This window comes from Culex quinquefasciatus, chromosome 3 (assembly GCF_015732765.1).
Source record: "Culex quinquefasciatus strain JHB chromosome 3, VPISU_Cqui_1.0_pri_paternal, whole genome shotgun sequence".
Taxonomy (NCBI): Eukaryota; Metazoa; Arthropoda; class Insecta; order Diptera; family Culicidae; genus Culex; species Culex quinquefasciatus.
In genome coordinates this window covers 53,045,464-53,070,079 of record NC_051863.1, presented here as the reverse complement: position 1 = coordinate 53,070,079, position 24,616 = coordinate 53,045,464, and the positions used below count along the sequence as shown (strand labels likewise).

Here is a 24,616-nt window from a genome sequence, read left to right as displayed (position 1 = left end):
AAAAAACGATTTTGCCTAAACTTCGGAAGATTATAAAAAGGGTGGTTTTTGTAAGAAAACCCGTCATGGTATACATTTTTAGAAAGGTATTTGAAAGACCTTTCCGACGCGTTCAATAGATTGAAGATTTGACAACCCCATCAAAAGTTATGAGCACTTAAGTGTTATTTATACACTGAGATCCGGCCTCTCAAATATTTTGATTTAAGAGCGAGTCCACGAACAGGGCATACCCCTTTGTATGGGACGTCGTTAGGACCTCACCAATCTGCCTGAAATTGTCTGGGGTTTTTGTACCGTAAAACGGGGTGACTTTGACAGCCGGGGTGACTTTGATAGGTTTGCGATTTTTCCGCAAAATGAAGAGTACAATTAAAAAACAAAAGGAATGGTTTAGAAACATACTGACCGTGGTAGAGAAGTGTTCAAAGTACCTCAAGAAGAACTTTTCATAAAATTTTGACAAGTTTAAAAAGTTAGTTAACAATAGTTAAGAAAATGTTGATGAAAGTCATTATTTTAAACTTCACAAAGTGTCATAATTTTCTCAATGAACATGACTTTTATCGGAAAACGGAATGCATTTTCGGATTCTTTGGACAATTTTCCACTAGGAGAAGGTTAAAAAAGTTTGTAAATAATAAATAATATGTGTTTTTGAAAGACAATTTAAAAAAATCTCCAAATTTATAGGCAATTTCAGTTGAACAAATTTCATGTAAAATGTGAAAACTTGTGATTCGTGCTTCGAATTCAGTATAAAATGCAATATAAATCGTTAATTTTATAAACAAAACTATAGTTTTAACAAATTTCAGGCAAAATTTCGACTTTTTAACAATTTTACTTAAAATTTATATGTATTTTGCTAAAAAGCTTAAACACTTAGTTAAATAAATATAAACATTGATTTTTTTTCTTAAAAACTATATCAGCTACTTTAGTTATGGTACATTTAGCGTACAAATAAAGTTCGAACACATTAAATATGATTTTAACAAGAAAAACTATGACTATCAAAGTCACCCCGGAATTAAACCTAAGAATTTTCAAGGTAACTATTTTGCTAAACATTATTGAAAAAACTTTTTTTTCCAAAATAGTGTATGGACTTTGTGTGGCCTACCCCAGTACATGTTTTGAAAATAATAATCTTGAGAAAAACCTTACCTGTTGGAAAATATTCTAAAAACAAATTGAAATCCTATCAAAGTCACCCCGGTTTACGGTACATATAAAACTAGCATCTGGCCAAAATATGAGCACTCTAGGTCAACGGGAAGTGGGGCAAATCGGGACACAAAGTTTGAAGGTTCAAGAATGTCAAAAATCATTCGAAAAATGAACTTCTTTATTTATTTATTTATTTATTTATTTATTTTTGTTTTTTATTTATTGGGTGGTTTTTGTTGTTTTATTTATTGGGTGGTTTTTGCTAGGTATTTGAAAGACCTTTCCAACGAGCCCAAAATATTGAAGATCTGACAACCCTATCAAAAGTTACAAGTACTTTAGTGTTTTGAATACACTTTTTTTATGCCAGAATTCAAATATTTTGATAAAAATATGTGTTATTTATACACTTTTTTGAGGCTGTGTAGTGTATTCACTTTATGAATGCGAGGAAGGCACCAACAACCTAAAGGTGGATTTAGTAACGTTTTTAGTCTAGTTTCGAATGACCTTTGAGTTGGGCACGAATTTTGGATTGTTCCGGATATATCACAGGTTCCCTTCAGTACCTACACAGCTAAAAAAGTAGTAATCCAGCTGCGTGTAAAAGGCCTGGGTGTAAAATAAAAATTGCATTATTTTATGCAATTTTATGTGATTTTACACCCTGAAATATGTAGCCCATCAGTATGGGTAACCTACTTGACCGAAATGTCAAGCTAATATATGCGTTTATCCTTACAGCTTTTCATCGGTCTGATGGCCGAATGGGCTAAGGCGCCAGTCCTTACTGTTGGTGCTGGGTTTGAATCCCGTCGATTGCAACTTTTTTTTGTGTTTGCAAAAAATGTACATGCAATGTGTAATATTAAGTGTTTATTTTGACGAAGGTGATGTGCATGCTTTTGCATGCGATTTTACCATCGGATTTCTTGCTGTGTATTGTATTGTATGTATTGCCCAGTGGATCACTTCATGGTTACTCAATATTTTTCAGTATAAAGTTTTAGTGTTAAAAAAAAACATCAAAAAACTGTTCAAGGCCATCCAGACACTTTGACCGCCTGGAACCGGTGAATTTGCAAAAAATTTGCAATTGTCCATAATTTTTTGGAATTATCAATATAAAATATTATCAATTATAAATTAACAAAATTTTTTAGGGGGAGAGGGGGTGATATGCACCCCCTAAGGGAAAACTGAGATTTCTCAACCATTACAGCATTACTGTGGAAGAATTTTATTCGATGTTTTAAGACAACTATTATTCTTTGTCATCCATGTGAATAAAGTCTTAAAAAAACCTCAAAACTTTTCGAAAATATTAAATTTCTAAAAACATTTTTGATTCATTTCAAACAACCATGCGGGGCAATATGCACTACAACATTGGGGCAAAATGCACTAAAACAACGGGGCAAAATGCACCACAACAATGTGGCAAAATGCACAGGGTTAAAGTAGTTTTCACTAGTCACCACTAGATGACACCGCTGTTTTTACAAAGGAGCTTCACAGCAGTGCATTTTGCCCCGACCACGCTTTTTGCAGAAAATTCAATTAAAAATGCATTTTTTGATGTTTTTGGACTCATCTATCTAGATAATAATGAAGATTATGGCAAAAACTATGTACTTCAACACTTACAATATCAATAAATGCTTTTTATATTGTCCAAAAATCATAATGAATGTTCAATGAAAACAAGATGAAAACACAACATTTTAATGTTTTGTAAATAACTTAAGCTGTTTTTATACTACGGCGCTCATATTTTTCCACCATGGTTTACTGCCCCTGATCGCATAAATGTCCCATATGTATTTTCATCGCTTTTGAGTTATTGATGCAGTTTTGTTCAAAATCGTGCGATCTTTCAGAAAAGCCTATAACACAGGGGTGCTCAAAGTTTTCAGATGCCGGGCCAAATTTGAGTCTCAAAAGAGCCTGCGGGCCATATTGAACAAAATAGATTTTTTTTAGATAAATCACGTTATTTTTAGTTAAAATATAAAAAAATACATCTATCACACCAAGCTCTATAAAATTTAAATAATTAAGATAATATTTGAACATTTTCGTTACTTAATAGTAATAGAAAACAGAAAAGTACAGTTTTCCATCAGTTTTGTAGATTTTATTGTCTTAGGCCGATGCAAATATTTAAAAAAGTTTTTGTCCCTCGGCCCTGGCCGAGGTCAAGGGGGGGAGGGGGGGGGGGCAAAAAAATAAAAAAAATATAAAAATTTAAATAACAAGCCATAGTCTTCACATTTAAATGAAAAAGTGTTTTGAAATGCATTTTACACTAGTTCAGTTGTTTTGCAATCATTAGTTTTAAAAAAATCTAAGATCTGACAAAAACAAAAATTGTATCGAAAAAAAAGATTTTGCATCGAAAATTTTAAAAAAATCTTAAGATTTTTTAAGAAATTCAAACATGCTAAAAATGATTTTAAACGCAGGAGAATGTATTTTAATTTAATTTCAGCTGGTTGCACTTGAATTTTCATTGAAATTTTGAAGTTTATTCTGAAAATATTTTTTTTGCCCCCTGATTTTTCGGGCCAATTTTGAAGGGGGGGGGGGGTAACAAAAACTTTTAAAAATATTTGTACCAGCCTTAGGTATTTGAAAAATGATAGTTAGTTGAATTTCATGGTCGAGGGGGCGTAAAAAAAATTAAAAATTTCAATAATAGATATTGGAAATTCATCCAGTAGAGTTGATTCTTAATCATATTTTTTTAATTATAAATTCGATGAAAAAAAAACATTTCAGCGAAAAAAAACCTTTTTGCTGTTAAGGCCGATGCAAATATTTTTCGAAGTTTTTGTCCCTCAGCTCTGGCTTTTGTCCCTCAGCTGGGGGAAGGGCCAAAAAATATTAAAAAGTAAAATATTAAAATAACAAACCGTAGTTTCAACATTTCCATGGAAAAAGTGTTTTAAAATGCATTTTACACTAGTTCAGTTGTTTTGCAATCATTAGTTTTCAAAAATGTAAGATTTGACGAAAACCAAAATCTTTGCGATTTTTTTTTTCGGTTATAAATATATAAACATTGAAAATTTTTTAAAATTCAAAACATTTTTAAATCAACCCAAACATGCTTAAAATGATTCTAAAAGCAGGGGAATGCATTTTAAATTGATTTCAGCTGATTTCAGTTCAACTTACATTGAATTTTTTAAGTTTTTAAAAACATTTTTGTTTTGCCCTCTGATTTTTCGGGGCTACTTTGAAGGGGGGGGGGACCAGCCTAATCAAAAATTCAACAAAATTCAAATTATTTTTCTAATAAATTCAAACAAGCTCAATATGATTCTAAACAAATTAATATGAAATACTTATATTGTTTGCAGTTTTCTATCTGAGACAAATTTGATCGTTTCATAAACATTTCAAAACTGTTTGATGAGAATGTTGGCGATATTTACTTGTTTCACTCACATTAATTTGAAAGATTTTTGAACATAATGTTTGTGTCGTAATATGGGGAACAAAATATGAATTAGCAAAAAAAATATCAAAAAAAAGTTTAAAATTAAAATTCATTTTGAAAAACTATAACTCACTTTACGAATGGTCAACGGGCCATTTTATATGATTATTCAAAATAGGTCCGCGGGCCACAAAAAATCACCTCGCGGGCCACGTTTGGCCCGCGGGCCATACTTTGGTCACCCCTGCTATAACATCTAGTACGTTGTTCTAGAAATCAGGAGGAAATCCTGTTTTTTCGCGAAAACTTAACACGTAACCTTATGTGTGGGACAAACTTCAAAAGCGCTTTTCTCAGCTTGCTGTTTTTGCATATGGGACATTTATGCGAACATGGGCAGTTTAGCAATGTTAAACTTCCAATTTCTATGATTTTTTTCTCGGAAAATTCTTACAAATATCTAGAAAAGCAGAGGGTGCATTTTGCCCCGGGGGTGCATATTACCCTCTCTCCCCCTAACAAAATTATTTAGTAGCAAATCATTCTAATATTCAAATTTCAAAAACAAATCAGTATAATTTAATAAAATTATGATAGCTGAATCGTAAATTCAGCTGAAGCAAATATATAAAGAATTCCACAAAATTGAACTCATAAAAATGTTGTGCTACCTATGAATATTTTTGTGTCAGGGAGTAATATTTTATATCTTGAACTTATGCATATTTTTTTAAAGCAATTCCTCACGAAAACACCAAGATTCGAAAAAAAAGTTTTACGATGAAGCCCAAACTTGGTGTGGGAGTTCCTTGGCCAAAATAATTTGATCCGTATGTTTTTTGTTTGGCCATAAGGGAACCTACGTCCTAAAATATGGCAATTTGCGTCGATTTCCACGAAAAAAACATTTTTTTATTAATCATGATTACGCACCGTTATAAACGATTGCCTTGTACGGAAATGAAAGGTGATTAGATAAGCTTTTATGGAAAAATAGTTTCAAGTCTAAAATATAGCCTGGTATTTGAAAAGGTCGAATGAAAACATTAAATGCTGTTCTGAAGGTCTTTAGGCCAAAGAGCCTATGTTTAAAAATATTTTGTCTTATTGCTCGGAAAATTTTAAATAACTTATCAAAAAATAGTTAAATTCCATAAACAGGATTCCAAGATTTGATTTATTGAAAATAAAGCGTGGGTTTTCAATGTGCCACGTGCAAAACAAATTTACAACTCCAATACTTCTAACTTACGTGAAATTGTCCGAGGATTCCGAATATGACAAAATTGAGACCAAAAAGTGCCGCTATGGCGGCCTACAGGGCAAAAACTAACGTTGTAAAATGTTAGTTATAGAAAAATCGAAAAACTATGAAAAAACTGCGATTACGTGCCAAAAAGTTAATACCGTAGGCTTATAGACCATAAAATTACCTATCTTTTGACCTATGGGAGTATGGGTGTTGGAGACTGTTGCAAAAAGATATTAAGGTTTTAAAAAAATCATTTTTTAACAGTAATTTGCAAAAGCTATGAGAAAAAGTCAAACCAATCCTGGATGTCTATGGTACATTTTGAAGGGCTTTAAAAAAACTTTCGAATGCATCTAAGAGAGTTGGAATTGATGAAGTTTTACGGAAATGCGAGCAATTTTAAGATTTTTTATGTTTTTTCGACCTCAAAGCCCGTTTTACCCCACTTCCCTTTGTCGTAGAGGGCTCATATTTGGCATGAGTTCATCTCATGTATAGACAAACAAACGCTGAATGTTTCATCCAAATCGGAGCACCTCGATACGACCTGTTACACATTGGTGAAAAACTCGCTCTTAAACTTTTACGAAAAATCTGAAATTCATAGAGATTATTTTTTCCAGAGGTCGCCGGTTCGAATCCCGCGGCGGGCGCTCTAAAATTCTTTGTGTAAATACGGGTATTCGGCGCCGTCGCTCCGTGCCATACTTTCATACACTTAGGAGCCCAGGGCGGCGAAGTCCTTGTAGATTAAAAGGAAGACACTAGTGGTTGGTACTAGCAATGGCGGCCGACAGCTATAAAGTCAACTTCGTTTTTTTTTTTTATTTTTTCCAAGTGTTTATATAACTTTCATTATCAAATTAATAGCGAGTTTTCCTAGAGATTTTAATGTAACAGGTCGTTTCGATTCGAAGCAATCTTTATAATCTAATCTAGGAGGTATATACGTCAAAAATAAACAAAGTTGATAAGATATGTATAAAAATCATTCCTGCATTAGTATAACTTAAATTGGTTTTCAGTTTAATACCAGGGGTCTTAGCAAACATCTAACCATAACTCTCGATCCATACAAGTAAAGTGTTAAAGTCTGTTCCAAAATTATATTTGGAGTTTAAAAACAATAATTTACAAATGTTATGAGTAAAAGTGTACAAAACCCGGTTATTATTAACAAATTGTGAAGTCTTCAAGAGATCATTCGAACGGATAACGACCAATAACTCTTAATGTTTCGTCCAAAATGGTACTCATCGATACGACCTTCAGCAAACTGATCAAATTCGTTAAAATAACGCTCATAACAATGTCTCGAAAATAATGTATCCCTTTTTCAGTGCAAAAAATAATGTATTCATCTAGATTAAAACAAACGTATCTCTTTTGCATGGACAACTCCCAGAAAGATTAGAGAACTGCTAAAAACTTCTCAGATCAGATCAACAGATTTTATCAACACATAAAAAATTCCATAAAATTATTCCACTCTATATTCAGCGTTCTTAAATTAAATAATTTTTCCAAAAGTCTCAAAGTTTTTACTGAGCAATTCCAGCTCAAATCAGGAATTTTTCTGGTACTTTTGTACCCGACCCTCTCCGATTTCAATGAAACTTTTTGGATATATTATCCTAGGCCTATATAAGCCATTTTTGTGTATATGGAGCCAATAGTACTCGAAAATAACATTTGAGAAGGGCGTAAGGTATTTAAATATTTTTGTATTTTGCAATTTAAAAATGACTGTATCTCGAAGCCGTTGCGTTGTATCAAAAAGTGGTCAAAGACAAACTTGTAGGAAATTGGACGGGCTTTCTGAAAAAAATACACTGAAACAAAAATACACGCCACTTCTATGAGATTTATCGATTTTTAAGTCTAAAATTTAAATTTAAAGGTGTTGTCACGATTTTTTTTCGTTCAAAATTTTTGAGGAAATAGCCTAAGATGTTACCAAAAGACTGACGAAAAATGCAGGATGGTATATCTCTCCTAAAAAAATACAAAAATCATTTACTAAAACTGTTTTTTTGAAAAGTGGTCTAAACGTCAAAATTTTCAAAAACCCATAGTGGGAATCGATTCCCCAGACAATTTTACATAAAAGTCTCCATATCGACCATTGTCCTATGTCCAATCCTTGGGAAGATACAGTGGTTTTAAAAATAAAAATGATGAAAAAATGGGGTTTTTGATGGTTTTTGGCAATTTCTATATGACAGACTTGGTTTTTCAGTCTCGTAAATATTTTTACCGGAAAGCTCGTCCAATTTCCCATAAGTTTGCCTTTGACAGCATTTCAACTGGATGTAAGGTCTTACAGATATAAGCTTAATTACATTGTTAATAACTGAAAATATAACCTTGATAGAAAATTAGCTTACGTATATATCAAAATGAGTCAAATCAAAAAGCTGTCACAGGCAAACTTATGTGAAATTGGACGAGCTTTCCGGTAAAAATATTTACGAGACTGAAAAACCAAGTCTGTCATATAGAAATTACCAAAAACCGTCAAAAAACCCATTTTTTCAACATTTTTATTTTTAAAACCGTTGTATTTTCCCAAGGATTGAACATAGGACAATGGTCAATATAATGACTTTTATGAAAAATTGTCTGGGGAATCGATTCCCACTATGGGTTTTTGAAAATTTTGACGTTTAGACCACTTTTCAAAAAAACAGTTTTAGTAAATGATTTTTGTATTTTTTTAGGAGAGACATACCATCCTGCATTTTTCGTCAGTCTTTTGGTAACATCTTAGGCTATTTCCTCAAAAATTTTGAACGAAAAAAAATCGTGACAACACCTTTAAATTTAAGTTTTAGACTTAAAAATCGAAAAATCTCATAGAAGTGGCGTGTATTTTCCTTTCAGTGTATTTTTTTCAGAAAGCCCGTCCAATTTCCTACAAGTTTGTCTTTGACCACTTTTTGATACAACGCAACGGCTTCGAGATACAGTCATTTTTAAATTGCAAAATACAAAAATATTTAAATACCTTACGCCCTTCTCAAATGTTATTTTCGAGTACTATTGGCTCCATATACACAAAAATGGCTTATATAGGCCTAGGATAATATGTCCAAAAAGTTTCATTGAAATCGGAGAGGGTCGGGTACAAAAGTACCAGAAAAATTCCTGATTTGAGCTGGAATTGCTCTACTGTTATAAAAAAAATCAATTGATACACTTTGAAAAAGAAACATAAAAAGTTGGCAATCAATTCTTAATGATGTTTGAGATATATTATAAGTAAAGATAACTATAATTTAGCATTTTCTGCCAATTTACAACCTCATACTAATAATCCAAATTAAACCATGTCTTACCTTCTTGATCCCAAACTAGCCTGCTTTACTGTCCCCGATCGTTCCAGAATTTAAAACCCCAAGCCCGAACTTGTGCATGTTCACGCCGACACGTTCTTCGATTGTGCCAAAAGGAAAATCTTATCTCTTTTACTTCACTTCAACTCATGCGACATTTCTCCGCTCTAAGTAATGGACCTTGGGCCGTCACGGGGTGCCCTTTTCCTCGATCCTACCTCGCGACAAAAATTGACTGCTGAATGAACTTACCACGCGACGACCGACTGCCCCCAAAAAGTGTCCACTGGCTGCCCCGGGATTGACGATGAGCCCTTGAAGAATAGGAATACGGCCTTTTCACCAAAAAGGTCATTTCGCGGAATGTTTTGCTTCGTAGAATTGTCATTTCAATAAGATATTATTGCAAATGTGATGAAATTTTCGATGAAATGGCCTTTTCGATTAAAATATCCCAATCTCCTTAAACACAATGCGCTCCCTTTCCCTGCCAGTCTGGGTCGACTTGTTACACGGTTTTCGCTTGTTCCCGGCGACATTTATTGGTCACATCTAAGTTATTCGCATGATGTCTATATAAATTCTACCAGCCCGAGATATGCTGCCGCCGCAGATCAACTCTCCAGAGTCGCTCCTTCTTATCTGCTGGTGCTGCTGCTACAATTCCACGGCCCCTCTGGCATGGTCAATAAATTCCCGCGCGCACTACGCACAGAACCCGGTCGAGGCAACGGGGCCACAGAGCGCTCCCTCCGGGTGATGCGACCCGATCCAGGCGCCCAGATCAAACTCGGCGCGGCTGTCCCTCATCGGCGGGTAGCTCGTTCCGTAAACCTGTTCGTACAGATAGAACCCGTACCGGTGCTCGTAGCGGGCCACCGTTGGGGCGAGATAGTCTACAAATGGAATGAGACGAGACAAAACGGATCGTTACATTGTTGCGATCACGTGAATTACGTTCAAAAGATCATTCAATTACCCATCACGGTGTCGCCGTCCGTTGAAGTCATGCCCTGAAGCAACGTGGACTCCTGCATTAGAAGAGAAGTATAGAAGAGAAAAGTTGCGAGAGAGTTATTCGAGAGCAGGAGAGAGAATCGTTTGGCTGGAGACATCTTGCGGAGACTAGCGACAACGGTTGAGATTGACTACCCGAAACTAGATGGAATATATGGAATATATAATTAAATTTATTCCTGAAATATTTCAGTAAAAACTTGTTTCTTCTTTTACAACCACTAGATCATTTTGTACATTTTTGAGCCCTTCTAGACAATTGTAGAGCTTGTAAAAATGAACATTTTCGTTCTTGAAAAACGAATTTTGGTCAATTCTATCAAAAGTTATGGGCAAAAAACGATTTAAAAATGCTCATTTTCAAATTAAGATTAAATGAGTTAAACAAAAAAGACCTCCGAGATATTTTCAGCAAATGTACTCTAGAATGTGTACTTTCAGATGCTTCTAAGAGCGAGGTCAAACTCCACCACCATTTCGAGTTATTCACATTTCAAAATGGCGTCTTTTTCGTCGTATTTTGGCTATAACTTTCGTTTAAAAGGTCCGATTTTCGCTCTCTTGGAAGATAAATGTGTGTTTTGATAAGCTCTTCAAATGTCTAGAAGACACCAACTCGCTACGACATAAGCCTGAGTTGATAAATTCAAAAAACTCATTTTTTCATAAACACCTAAACCTAAATTACAAAAATGGCTCTAGAAAATTCCCGTTTGAAGATAGAGCTTTGTGCCCTTCAGCAAAGTTGCTCAGAATGGTGTTCCCTACAACTTTTCTCAAGACACCAAAGCGCTATCTCGTCATCCCGCCAAAATAAAAATTCTGAACCACCCTAAAATTTGGACCACCCTAATGTCCACCATACCAAAAGATGCCCCTATTGACCCTGATCATTTGTCCCAAAGACACCAAAGCTCTAAATCTTAACGTGTGGCCGCTATCAATTTTGTCACGCTAGATTTCGGTTTCGGACCACTGTGCATTGTGTCCAAACTTTATTTCAGTGGGTTGGTTGACTTTTACGATACAAAACCATGATTTTTGACATGTCGCAAGTCATATGTGCCAGTTTACAAAAAATGGTCTATTGGAACCGTGTTCCGGATGTTCCGGGGGTCAAGCCATAGTGGCCACATTGTGTCCAAACTTTATTTCAGTGGGTTGGTTGACTTTTACGATACAAAACCATGATTTTTGACATGTCGCAAGCTATGTGTGCAAGTTTCGTATAAATGGTTCTCTGGAACCGTGTTCTGGATGTTCCGGGGGTCAAGCCATAGTGGCCACATTGTGTCCAAACTTTATTTCAGTGGGTTGGTTGACTTTTACGATACAAAACCATGATTTTTGACATGTCGCAAGCTATGTGTGCAAGTTTCGTATAAATGGTTCTCTGGAACCGTGTTCCGGATGTTCCGGGGGTCAAGCCATAGTGGCCACATTGTGTCCAAACTTTATTTCAGTGGGTTGGTTGACTTTTACGATACAAAACCATGATTTTTGACATGTCGCAAGCTATGTGTGCAAGTTTCGTATAAATGGTTCTCTGGAACCGTGTTCTGGATGTTCCGGGGGTCAAGCCATAGTGGCCACATTGTGTCCAAACTTTATTTCAGTGGGTTGGTTGACTTTTACGATACAAAACCATGATTTTTGACATGTCGCAAGCTATGTGTGCAAGTTTCGTATAAATGGTCCTCTGGAACCGTGTTCCGGATGTTCCGGGGGTCAAGCCATAGTGGCCATACAAGGCCTGTTTATTATTTGGGATCTGTATCTGAATATTTTTTTTTTTTTTTGTATATTTTTACGAACACAACGAAGGCAAAATGTGACTTGTAATGTGTTATAGTCTTACCCACTCGTGGAACCGGTTCCGAGGGTGGCCAGAACCGGAACCGGTTGCCACACTTGCTAGGATGGTCCAACATTGATCCAAATATGTTTTGGGGCATGTTCTGTTTATTTACAGTAAGTTTTGTCAATTTTAATTAATTTTCTGTATGGATGCGGCCGGCCAGTCAAAAGGTACCCCACTACGATCCGGAATAACTCCGGTGAAAATGGTCCAAACTCGGATTTCTCCCCGGAATCGAAAACTAGAGATCTTTCCCGTTCTTTTGACTACCGGATGTCAAGGATTTGGTCAAACAGGTCAAAAATACGGCAGTTTTAAAGATTTTTCGATTCTTCCATTCAGACGTTTAGCTTGTACGGGTTAACCCGTAGGTTAACCGTAGGTGAAGATGGCGATGAAACCCACTATGGATGAGGAATACGTTAGTTCGTCGCGAACGCATCACGATGTACTCACCGTTATTAATCATAAAACTTTAAAATTTTAAAGCTGAAAGTGTTCATTTAATTTTTAATAGGGGGAGAGGGGGTAATATGCACCCCCGGGGCAAAATGCACCCCCTGCTTTTCTCGGTATTTGGAAGAATTTTCCGGGGAAAACTCATAGAAATTGGAAGCTTAACATTAATAAATCATGCTGGAAAAATTTTAGCATCGTAGTATAAAAACAGCTCAAGTTATTTGCAAAACTTTAAAATGTTGTGTTTTCATCTAATTTTCATTGAACTTTCATTATGATTTTTGGACAATATAAAAAGCATTTATTGTTATTGTAAGTATTGAGGTATATAGTTTTTACCATAAGCGTCACTATTCTGTAGGTAGATGAGTCCAAAAACATCAAAAAATGCATTTTTAATTAAATTTTCTGCAAAAAGCGTGGTCGGGGCAAAATGCACCGCTCTGAAGCTCCTTTGTAAAAACAGCGGTGTCATCTAGTGGTGACTAGTGAAAACTGCTTTTACCCGGTGCATTTTGCCCCATGTTGTGGTGCATTTTGCCCCGTTGTTGTAGTGCATTTTGCCCCAATGTTGCGGTGCATATTGCCCCGCATGGTTGTTTGAAATGAATCAAAAATGTTTTTAGAAATTCGATATTTTCGAACAATTTGAGGTTTTTTAAGACTTCTTTCACAAGGATGACGAAGAATAATAGTTGTTTTTGAACATCGAACAAAATTCTTCCACAGTATGTAATGCTGTAATGGTTGAGAAATCACAGTTTTCCCTTAGGGGGTGCATATTACCCCCTCTCCCCCTAACTGTGAAAATTTTGAGCGAAATCGGTTTAGGAATAAGGATGTTTTTTATTGTTGAAGATGGTAAAAAAATCTTTTCATACAAAAACGTCTTCTTTAAATCATCAGGGTTAACTCGGATCGTTTTGCGGTCTTGGACAAAGTTGTGTGTAATAATTTTTTACATAAGAATCTCACACTTGACAGTGATCTGATACATTTAACGCCACCTATTGGTAGAATTTCTACATGTTTGCTTTTCCCATACATTTTTTCCATATAAACTTCAACGATAAAAAGCTTCCGTTAACCCTCAACCGATGTCGCTCAAAATTTTCACAGTTACTTATTTTTGCCTAAAGAAGCGAATCAGGAGCATCTCATACGATTTTCCAAAATTTTCATTTTTCATGTCACCATAATGAACAGCTGCCAAAAATGTATGGAGACTTGTATGGGTGAACCAATGACACAAAATGGCTTCTTTGGTCATAGGGAAGGCCCCTCAAAGTTTGAACCAAATAAAAAAACTAACTTAATCCACCTATGTGGTTGGTGCCTTCCTCACTCTTTTTCAACAATGGGTGATATGTGATATGATGGGTTTAGACACAAATTTTGTCTAAATTCGTTAAGTTCCGGAATACAAAAAACACACATATCACTCAAGGGCTCATAAGTGGCATCTTAAGTGGTCAGAACTCAAGACAGGGTTGCCAGATCTTCAATGTTTTAGACTCGTTGAAAAAGTCTTTCGATTATCTAACCAACGATGGGACGGATGATGGATTCGGACATTGTTTAAATACATTTAAGTGAGATCCAGCTGCAAAACAAAGTACATAAATATCACTTAAGTGGTCAGAACTCGAGACAGGGTTGCCAGATCTTCAATGTTTTAGACTCATTAGAAAAGTCTTTCGATTACCTTACCAACGATGGGTCGGATGATGGATCCATTGTTTACATTTATTTAAGTGAGATCCGGCTACAAACCAAACGTACATAAATGTCACTTAAGTGGTAATAGCTTGAGACAGGGTTGCCAGATCTTCAATGTTTTAGACTCGTTGAAAAAGTATTTCGATTACCTTACCAACGATGGGTTGGATGATGGATCCGGACCAGGCTTGCCACAAATACAGATTTTTTTGGCACATACCAAACACTCAATCGAGTATAACTTTAAAGAATAATATTCTTACCAAAAACTGAACATGCCAAAAGATGCTAACAATGTTTATCTTTTTGGCCAATTTAACAAAAACTGCTCAAATTTATTTTAACTGTAAAAAAAAATTCGTTTGTGTTTCGGGCCTGTGCTGAAAAATCTGTATTTGTGGCAAGCCTGATCCGGACATCGTTTACATACATTTAAATGAGATCCGGCTACAAAAAAGTACATAAATATCACTTAAGTGGTTGGGGTGGAGTTCGGTTGTCAAACGCGCAAGTCACGTCGCTTCGGGTTCCGCAAAAAAAAAACGGTTTTATGGTGTACATTTTGTGAATTTCGGGTCGAAAATGGTATCAAACGTTCGGTCGTGAAGTGCTCTTTCCGAGGATTATAAAATCTTTCTTGATTTTTGAAGTTTTATGTGGATTTAGATCAATTTAAATTATGGTTGATTCTTTTTTTTTTTTGCGTGGTTTGGCATCAAGTGAAGGTGAACAAAAGGGACGAGAAAAGTGAGAGAGAATATCAGATCAAACACAAATACACCCATGGAAAGTGTAGGAGTGTAGTGGTTGACTTAGCGGAAGACACAGCAAAGTCTTGGTTGTGTTTGTGTTTTGCGCTTTGGGAGCATCTGGGAGTGAGAGTGAGTTTGCGTGTGAGCTGTTTGGTTCGCCGATGACATGTCTTCTTCGGCGCGCGCATCTTGCGACAATGTTGTGCGTGTGTGCAGTGAGGGGGTTTGTGGGTCGGCTGACTTTGAGGAGAGCTAGCTAGTGAGTGATTGTCTACATTAAGAGAGGCGGCTCCTCTCTCGGTTTTTATGTTGGTGGCATCATTTGTTGGTGCAGAAGCGAGACTGGGATGGCAGCCCTGCGTGCTTGCTAAAAGAGGTGCTGGACTAAGGTTCAACGCTTGTCCGTCACCCGGAGAGAAGGCAGCATCGATCAAGCAAAAGGAAGGCGTCTGCGTAGCATGCTTTGACCCGGGTGAGAGCGTTCTGTTTTGTTTTGTGTTTCAAAGTCCTACTTATCGATTCTAGTGCAAGCAGCAGTGATTCTATTAAATTTTGTGTGCTTTTGTGCTCTATTCGCATTCCAATTATTCATCTCCATCTGGAGCATTTGTTTGTATATTATTATTTTTCACTGCTTCCTGCACTTTAAATTAACGTTTATATGTATTTATCTATTCACTATATGATTTAATTATTGTATGATTTGTTTAAATGTTTACATTGTTCCTTATCTTATTCCTTTTCCTTTATCTTAACATTTCCTCATACTATTTACGATCAAATTGCATAAACTAACGACACTTACTAAAACAGCAAGGGAACCATCTTGAGCATATGTATTTTAAATTATTGCTTTTTTTACAGCTTCCTGGAATCATCTTGAATTTATTTATTATATTTTTCATTTATTATCATTACAAAACTATATGCTTACTATATAATACACTAAAGACTCACATTTACACGTACAAACTTCCAAATCATTTAATACATTACGCATTCAACCATTTTCATCGGCCCGATGAAATTCCCCCACCCCTCATTCCAAACCTCCCAAAAATATTCCGTTCACTTTTAAAAGTCGCATGGGTTCCCTGCACTTTTGCCACTAGTGAACAACAAAAACATCCCCTCCCAAATCCCCACGGGACTGTATGGGCGTAGCCTTGGAGCACAGTGTGGAAATTAACGTTCTTAGATATTTTTGGATGTACCGGGCAGCAATCAAATTGTCTAAGAATATTGAAATGACCATTGTGGCACCCCCTACAGCGTGGTGCAGACCCGTTATGCTATGCTATGCTATGCTATGCTATAAATATCACTTAAGTGGTTATAACTCGAGACATGGTTGCCAGATTATAAATGTTTTGGACTCGTTGGAAAGGTCTTTCGATTACCTTACCAACGATGGGTCGGATGATGGATCCGGACATTGTGTACATACATTTAAGTGAGATCCGGCTACAAAAAAAGTGCATAAATATCACTTAAATGGTTATAACTCGAGACAGGGTTGCCAGATTATCAATGTTTTGGACTCGTTGGAAAGGTCTTTCGATTACCTAACTAACGATGTATAACATGATGATGTTTGGTTCAGTTTACTGCCATTTATTCAGCTTCCAAAAATATGTGAAAACAGATTTTTATACATAACTTTTGAACTACTTATCGAAACTTCAAACAATTCAATAGCACCGTATGGGACCCTAAACCAAGTCGAATGCAACTGGTTTGGTCAAAATCGGTTCAGCCAGTGCTGAGAAAACTGCGTGACATTATTGGTCACATACACACACACATACACACACACACATACCCACACACATACACCAGACATACACACAGACATTTGTTCAGTTTTCGATTCTGAGTCGATATGTATACATCAAGGTGGGTTTTCGAGCTTTCAATAAAAAGTTCAATTTTAGAGCAGGATTATAGCCTGACCTCAGTGAGGAAGGCAAAAAATACAAACAAAATTCTTTTTCTCGTTTTGTTCGAAGATTGCTCTTATGGGACATTTAAACGCACTGCACTTTAACATGGTAAAGTTAATTATAATTTTGCAAAATGTCTAACTTATTAATGATTCGTGTGAATGCTTTTGAACACTATTTTAATGAATACTAATCCCATCTGGTCGCTCAACCCTAGGATCAAACCCTTTTCTATCCAACTCACCGCCACATTGGCCACAATCCAATGCAGAAACACCTTGTCCTCCGTGGGACCCCCGTCCAGATCGACGAAAACGACCGTGTACAGCTTTTCTGGGCTTCCGTAGTCAAAGTACACCACCGGCGGGCTTTCAAACATTTCAACCGCAATCAGTTGACCACAGTTCTGCCGGGACAGAACCCAACTCGAGGGCGCCACCGAAACCGTCAGCGCACTGAATTCACACGGATCTAGCAGATCGGAAGAGATACTCTTCGTACAAGCTGTTGCGGTGACCACCAGGAACGTCACCAAAAGTAGCGAATTTAGATTTGCCATGTTTCGTAACGGTTGATAGGGGTGCGACTAAACTGTTGTGCAACTCCGGGGAACAGTTTTATACGATCGGTAGGTAATGATGACATGAGCTTGTAATTGGACAATTTCCTCGCTTGACGATTACTTTTCAACCTCTTGATAGTCACAAATGAGGGCCGTCATGTTTTCCTTGGCGTCGCACAGGTCACTTTCTTCGAGACCTTGAAATGAGGAATTGCTTTAGAGAATTTAAGATTATTTAACAATTGACAACCTTCATCCAAAAAGTGGTGAAAAAACACCTTTCGCTCGTACAGCAGATCATACTTGGTGGCGATCCGCTCCCAAGCCGACTTGACCGCCGTACTGTTGGACAGCATACAGACGGCCCGGTCCACCTTGGCCAAGTCCCCGCCTGGCACGGAAATCGGCGCCTGGTAGTTGATGCCGATCTTGAACCCGGTTGGACACCAGTCCACAAAGTTGACCGAACTCTTCGCCTTCACCTCCTGGATGGACCGGTTGATGTCCACCGGCGAGACATCCCCGCGGTACAGCATGCAGCACGAGATGTACTTGCCGGACCGGGGATCGCACTTGACCAGTTGATTGCCCGGTTCGAAGCACTCGTAGGTGATTTGGTGGGTGGTGAGCTGTTCATGGTTTGCATTTCGGAACGGGATCAACGGCGAGTACGTTACGAGGGGGTAGTGGATCCTCGGGTACGGAACAAGGTTGGTTTGAAACTCGAGCAGGTCGACGTTGATGGCGCCGGAAAAGCGCAACGAAGAAGTGACGCAAGATACGATTTGCGCGATCAGCCTGTTGAGATTGGTGTACGTCGGTTCGGTCACGTTTAGACTGCGGTCGCACACGTCATAGAGGGCTTCGTTGTCGAGCAGAATCGAACAGTCACTGTACTCCATGCCGGCGTGCGTCGACAGCACCGCGTTGTACGGCTCCACGATGACCGGCGAAATACGCGGCGAAGGAAAAATATTAAACTCAATCTTCGACGTCTTGCCGTACTCGTCGTTGAGTTTCTCGAGAGCCAACGTCCCCAGACCCGAGCCCGTCCCTCCACCCAAACTATGAAACAACATGAACCCTTGCACGGTGGAGCACCCTTCGGCGACCTTCCGCACCCGGTTCATCAACGTGTCGATCATCATCCGGCCCAAGCTGAAGTGACCCCGGGCAAAGTTACTCGACGCGTCCTCCTTCCCCGTGATCAGCGTGCTCGGATGGAACAGATGCCGATACGCCCCGATCCGAATCTCGTCAATCACCGACGGTTCCAGGTCGATCATCACCACCCGCGGAACGCACCGGCCCTTCTTGTCGCAGCTGAAAAACGCACTGCAGTCGTCAAACATCGAGCAGTCGCAGAACCGCCCGTCCGGGTAGATTCCATGCTCCATGCAGTACAACTCCCAACATGCACTCGCAATTTGGACACCGGCCTGACCTACGTGCAGCTGGATCACTTCGCGCTGTAAAGGGGGGAAAACAACAAGTTGTTGAACATCACTTTTACTGTTCATGGAGACTCTCAATTGCGAGTGTTACGACACACGTAAATTTCGGTAATTTCTCCAACCTCACAGTGACTGCTCCAAAAGCTGACGACGGGTGATTTGCATGTCGGCCGGGCTTAGACTCACGAGCAAAAAGAAGGGGAAACAGATTGACTACTCACGATAAAAGAGGTATTCCCTACAGGTTGTTGTTTTTTTAGGAATCGAAATAATTAGCGTTTTACTCATTTAATTGGGCAATAGATTGATCAGTTAACTTTTTGATTGAGTGGGGTGAGCAGTGCAGAATCAAACTGATCTGTGCAAAAAAGTTAAACGCAGATTTCATGGAGAGCTGTTCATCGCGATCGTGTTGTCTTGCCGCAAGATCATTTAAGGCTAAATTGAGTTGAGCGTGCGTTTTTGTGCATTTCTCAGCTTCTGGCTGTTACAGAACCATAACATTTGATTACAAATCTGAGATAGACTAAGACAAATTTAAAACTCCAAGCAATGTTGACACTCGTCATTTCAAATCGTCGTTTTCATGCTATGTTGTTGCACGTGAATTTTGGGCCAAAGAACGCCATTTTGTGCAGCTTACTGAAGCACCTTTTGACCTTCACATATCCCCAAAATTATCACTCTTCATCCCGAGCATGGGTAAATAACAAGGAAACTGCGTAATAATACCTTTCTCTGGTATCAATACCAAATTTTGATATTCCTGGACCCTTTAAAATTTGTCTTAAGGATTATGCAAGAGCAAAATGTGATCTCATACCAATTTAAGGTATTGTTTTGATATTGCAAAATTGCAGAATTTGTCAATGGTCGAACACCACATTTTGGTATTCTATTGGTATTGCAGTGTTATATCAAATTCCTCTGAAACTATGGGAAAATGCTTTCATTGAAAACCGGAATTTTCAAACATGATTTTAAACATTTTTGATATACCCCCTAAAGAAATGACTTGAAATTGTGGAAAATTTTCTAAGTCAGGATGGCACATTTTGGTATTATTTTAGTATTAAAGTGTTTTGTCAAATTCCCCTGAAACTATAGGAAAATTTTGACCAATTTTGACAAAATAATTAATTTTGCGCTAAAATGATGTCTCAAAGCGAATGCTTTCATTGAAAACCGGAAATTTCAAACTTGATTTTAAACATTTTTGATATACCCCCTAAAAAAATGACTTGAAATTGTGGAAAAATGTCTAAGTCAGGATGCCACATTTTGGTATTATTTTGTTATTGAAAGGTTTCATCAAATTCCTCTGAAACTATGGGAAACTTTTTATAAATTTTGAGGAGATAATTAATTTTGCGCTAAAATGACTTTAAACCCAAAAATGTTAAAGCTGATTTTAATTTTTTTATATACCCACTAAGATTTTTTTAAAAAAACGTTGAAATTTCTCTAAGTTCGGATAACCAAATACTTTGAAAAACGAGTTAATCGACAGATTATTGAATTTTGTGCGAATTTCAATCCAGTTTCGTTTTAATAACACTTATTTTTCAATCTAATTATTTTTCAGAATCTTCAAGAACTTAAAGCACAGGCCGTTCATCAATGACAAATGCATTCAATGTGGTGAAGAATATCACTAAGAACGACATGGAATTATCAGGTGAGTAGATTTGGCTGTTGCATATGAATCGTTCCGTTTTTTCACTAACTGCAACTGCTGCACTTAAAAATGGTATGAAAATACCAAATTTTGGTATTACTTGTGCAAATACCAGCGACCAAAATGTGCTCTTGGTTGCCCAGTAATAAATGGTAGAATACCATGCTATCATACCAAAATCATGTATGTGGAAGACCACAGGAATACCAAAATCTGATTTTGAAATCTGAAAAGCCTACAATATCCAGTGGCGCGGGAATACCTAAAAATAAAACCATGGCAATACCAACTTTTGGTATTCAAGCAATGTTCAAAAATCCAGAAGACCTTAACTTGGTATTGAAATGGTTTTATTTTGAGGTATTATTTTACCCTTGGAATAACATGGTTTGGTATTGTTGTGCCCTTCCACATACAAGATTTTTGTATGATTTCATGGTATTTTACCATCTATTACTGGGCAACCAAGGGCACATTTTGGTCGCTGTTATTTGCCCAAGTAATACCAAAAATTGGTATTCCCGTGTTATTTACCCCTGCTCGGGATGTGAATCAAGTTTCAATCTTATCGTGCTATCTTGACACACCCTGAAAATTTATGTAAGTGCGACAATTGGCCAAAGAGATTTCAGATCAGAACGCGTTTGACACACGTACATGCCCGACTACTATAAACATTTGTAATTATAGCTCGGGACTTCGGCAACCAAACTTCGGGACAAAGCACAGAACGGTCAGCCCAACAAAACGTGTTTGTTATTGTTTAATTGCATGCTCTATTTTTTGTTAATTCCAGGTCAAACGAAATGTCAAAAAGTGACGTGCGGCAAGTTAACACGACAACGTCGAAATGTTGTCATCCTTTTTTTTTATTATGAAACGTCGTTGGAATTTATTTTGTTTGTAAAAAAAGTAAAAGTAAATCTTTCCCAGTTCCTGAGGGGAACACCCGTGAAGAGTATCGGGGCCGGCATTTACAAAGCGGATTCAGTGGTAGTTTTTCACTCAACTAATGTTAACATGTTTAGGTTAATGTTAACATTCCATAGGTCGCCTCCCTAAGGTGTCGTGATAAGGTCCAGTTTGTGACGATACACTACCTTCCCTTTACTAAGCAATCGAATCCAGAAGGGAAAAGATCACCAGTTGTGTTGGTCCGAGCCGGGATTTGAACCCCGATCTACCGCTTACGAGGCGGAAGCGTTACCACTAGGCTACGTGGCTCGGTTTATTTTGTTTGGCATTTTCCCCAATTGGCCAATTAAAAGTATTTTTTGTTTTAAGATTGCAAGGAACAAAAAAATACGATTTGCCTGAATTTAATGGTTTTACATACAAAATTTATGTCAAATTGACCAATTTTTTTCTTTGATATCGTCTGACCTGATAACAACTTTGTTTTTCTATCATTTCTACCAAAGTTTCAATGCGCTTTTCTGGAAACATGCAGTTCAATCTGAGTGTCACAATATATCAAGTCTGATTGAATTTGATTGGCTGAAATTTGGGGTAAGGAATTCAAAGAAATCACGTTCGAACCAGTTTTGAAATTTCACAAAATATCAAATATTAACGAATTTGAAGCATAAAAAGTCATAAATTTCATGGAGATTTTTAGGTAAATTTTCTAAAATTATAGTTATATTCAAGTGTTATAGTTAGTTATATTCAAGTGAACAATTCAACAAGGCCAAATATAATAGGATTTGATCAACGCAGTGATAGTTTGTAAATCCACCTAATTTAAGTTCAGAAAATTTTAAGATGACATTTCAATGTCTTTTAAACAGAATTTAAAAATTTGACTGATAAAAATAATTCTTGACTAAACTTGATTTGACAAAAATCATGATAAATATTGTACTTTTGCCAATGGCATTGCAAATTTCATTTAATGTTTTTGACAAAAAATCTTAAAAATCAGGGGCAAAAAAATATGATTACTTAAATTTTAATTTTCATTGAAAAAACTTATACAATTGAGAGTAAACAATGTACAGTTTTCGTGCTCTTTTAAACTTTTTGCGTTTTTTTTTTATTTCGGGACTACATATCGAAAAAAAACATTAAAGTTTAGGAAAAAATATGTTCATAAATTCATTGATTTTTTGCAAATTTTCGGAATAACCATAAGTAAAACGATGCAGAAGGCTTGAAAAAAGGAATTCAGATATTTTATAGATTAGTTATTCGACCTTATGGCTTCCAACTAGATCACTTCCGAGCATTTCTGGAATTTTATTGCAGGTCTAAAGCAAAAATTTTGATAAAACTAAACAAAAATTTCGTGATTCGACTTTTTGGCGAGGATAATCGAGTAAGAACTGTTACTGCCCTGATCGCATAAAAATCCCATATGCATTTTCATCGCTTTTGAGTTATTGATGCAGTTTGGTTCAAAATCGTGTACTCTTTCAGAAAAGCCTACAATATCCAGTACTTTGTTTTAGAAATCAAGAGGAAATCCAGTTTTTTCGTGAAAACTTAACACGTAGCCTTATGTGTAGGACAAACTTCAAATGAGTTTTCTCAGCTTGCTTTTTTTCAATATGGGACATTTATGCGAACATGGGCATTGTACCAGTATAACAAATTCCAACGAAAACAGAAGCACACAATTCTCTCCTCGTTTAGAAACTAGGTTAAATCGACAAAATGAGCTCATCCCACAGATGATTGCATCAACCGGATTCAACGAGTGCAATTTTTTGAAAAATCTCACGTAGTACTGTTTGTACCACAGGTGAGAACATTCTAATCCGAACCTCAAATAACGTGAAATCTTGCTGTCACTCGATATCAAGTTACAGTGTCGAAGAGACGTGATGTTTTGCTCGTTTTAATTTTAGACGAAAAAAACTTAACTCACATAAACAAATTATTATGAGTTAGGTAACACAAAAAGTTTTAAAAATTGACAAAATTAGCTGTAATCAACATTAATGAGCATTCATTAACACACAAAAAAGTTCTATCTTCTAATCAAACTAGACGTAAACAACCGAATTTGCAAAAAAAGTTCAACTTCGTGAACTTTCTTTTTCTTCTTTTTTTCAACGAAAAAAAAACATCAACACTTTGTAGGCTTTCGCGGGAAACATGTCCCACAGATTGACTGTTGGCCTTCAAAGCACTTTGGCTCGGTGTTTGCTTCAAGTTTGTTGTCTATTTTCTTACTGTTTGACTCCGTAAAACTCTGTTTATTCGACAGCAATTGGTAAGCAATTGGAAAGGTGTCAAACCACCCTAGTTCAACGGTGGTGGAACTTACGCTCTTTGCCATGCTGCCTCCAATCAATTTGAGTCGCGTGTATGTGTCCCACGTGTGTGTGAGCTTTTTTCAACAAGTGCAGCTTTTTTGGGGAGCCTTGATCGTGCTTCGTTTTTTGTTGGTGGAGGCCGTTTATTTTTCTTTTCTTCGCTTTTTTAAATCGACTCTCACGCTAAATTTAGACGCGAATTTCCGAAACCGTAAACAATCGCGCGGACAACAATCAAAAAGTCAAACTCATTGGCTCCTGGCCTACTGTTATTGTGGCGCGACCTAAGGCTGACAGTAGGGCGAAGAAAATAGTATAGCAAAAAATTGGAGTGCTTTGTTTAGGAAACCAACAAAGGCCTGACAAAAAGATAAAAACAAGAAACAAAGAGCTCAGAACCGGTCAACATGAAATTCAGAATTCAGTAGCAATTTAAAAGTCGAGTATCATAACTAATTCGTTAATTTTAAAGATAATTCCTAGAGTGATTCAAGAAAATTATCAAGGCAAGGATATCACAAAAGACACATTTTATTAGGTGTTTTTATCCATACTTGACAGATGGTAAACAACAAACAAAAACCTTGGCCTTAGTCCAGAAGAATTTAACGTGTTAGCAGACAAATGAAACTTGTGAATTTTAACAACTTCATACAACTTTTAGCTATTCATAAGGATGCACCACCAGCTTCAAGGTTGACCTAGCCAC

The 24,616-nt window shown here is 36.9% G+C and overlaps 2 protein-coding genes across 3 annotated transcripts; both read right to left on the bottom strand.

Annotated features, from left to right (window-relative positions):
- Positions 1 to 9,683: 9,683 nt before the first annotated feature.
- On the bottom strand, positions 9,684 to 17,559 carry LOC6042539. Its single transcript, XM_001870644.2, has 3 exons — positions 17,198 to 17,559; positions 10,185 to 10,236; positions 9,684 to 10,101 (listed from the first exon to the last, which is right to left on the bottom strand). The coding sequence occupies exons 1-3, from the start codon at positions 17,510 to 17,512 to the stop codon at positions 9,911 to 9,913; spliced, it is 558 nt and encodes a 185-aa protein (XP_001870679.2). The 5' UTR covers positions 17,513 to 17,559; the 3' UTR covers positions 9,684 to 9,910.
- A 61-nt stretch (positions 17,560 to 17,620) lies between these two features.
- On the bottom strand, positions 17,621 to 24,018 carry LOC6042540 (tubulin alpha-1C chain). 2 transcript variants are annotated; one of them, XM_038263747.1, is made up of 3 exons: positions 23,919 to 24,018; positions 17,766 to 18,984; positions 17,621 to 17,712 (listed from the first exon to the last, which is right to left on the bottom strand). In XM_038263747.1, exons 1-3 carry the CDS (start codon positions 23,928 to 23,930, stop codon positions 17,633 to 17,635), a joined length of 1,311 nt encoding a protein of 436 aa, XP_038119675.1. In that variant the 5' UTR covers positions 23,931 to 24,018; the 3' UTR covers positions 17,621 to 17,632. The 2 variants fall into 2 exon arrangements, with proteins under 2 accessions (XP_038119675.1, XP_038119676.1); XM_038263748.1 differs by lacking the exon at positions 23,919 to 24,018 and adding an exon at positions 19,092 to 19,138 and having other exon boundaries at positions 17,625 to 17,712.
- Positions 24,019 to 24,616: the final 598 nt, after the last annotated feature.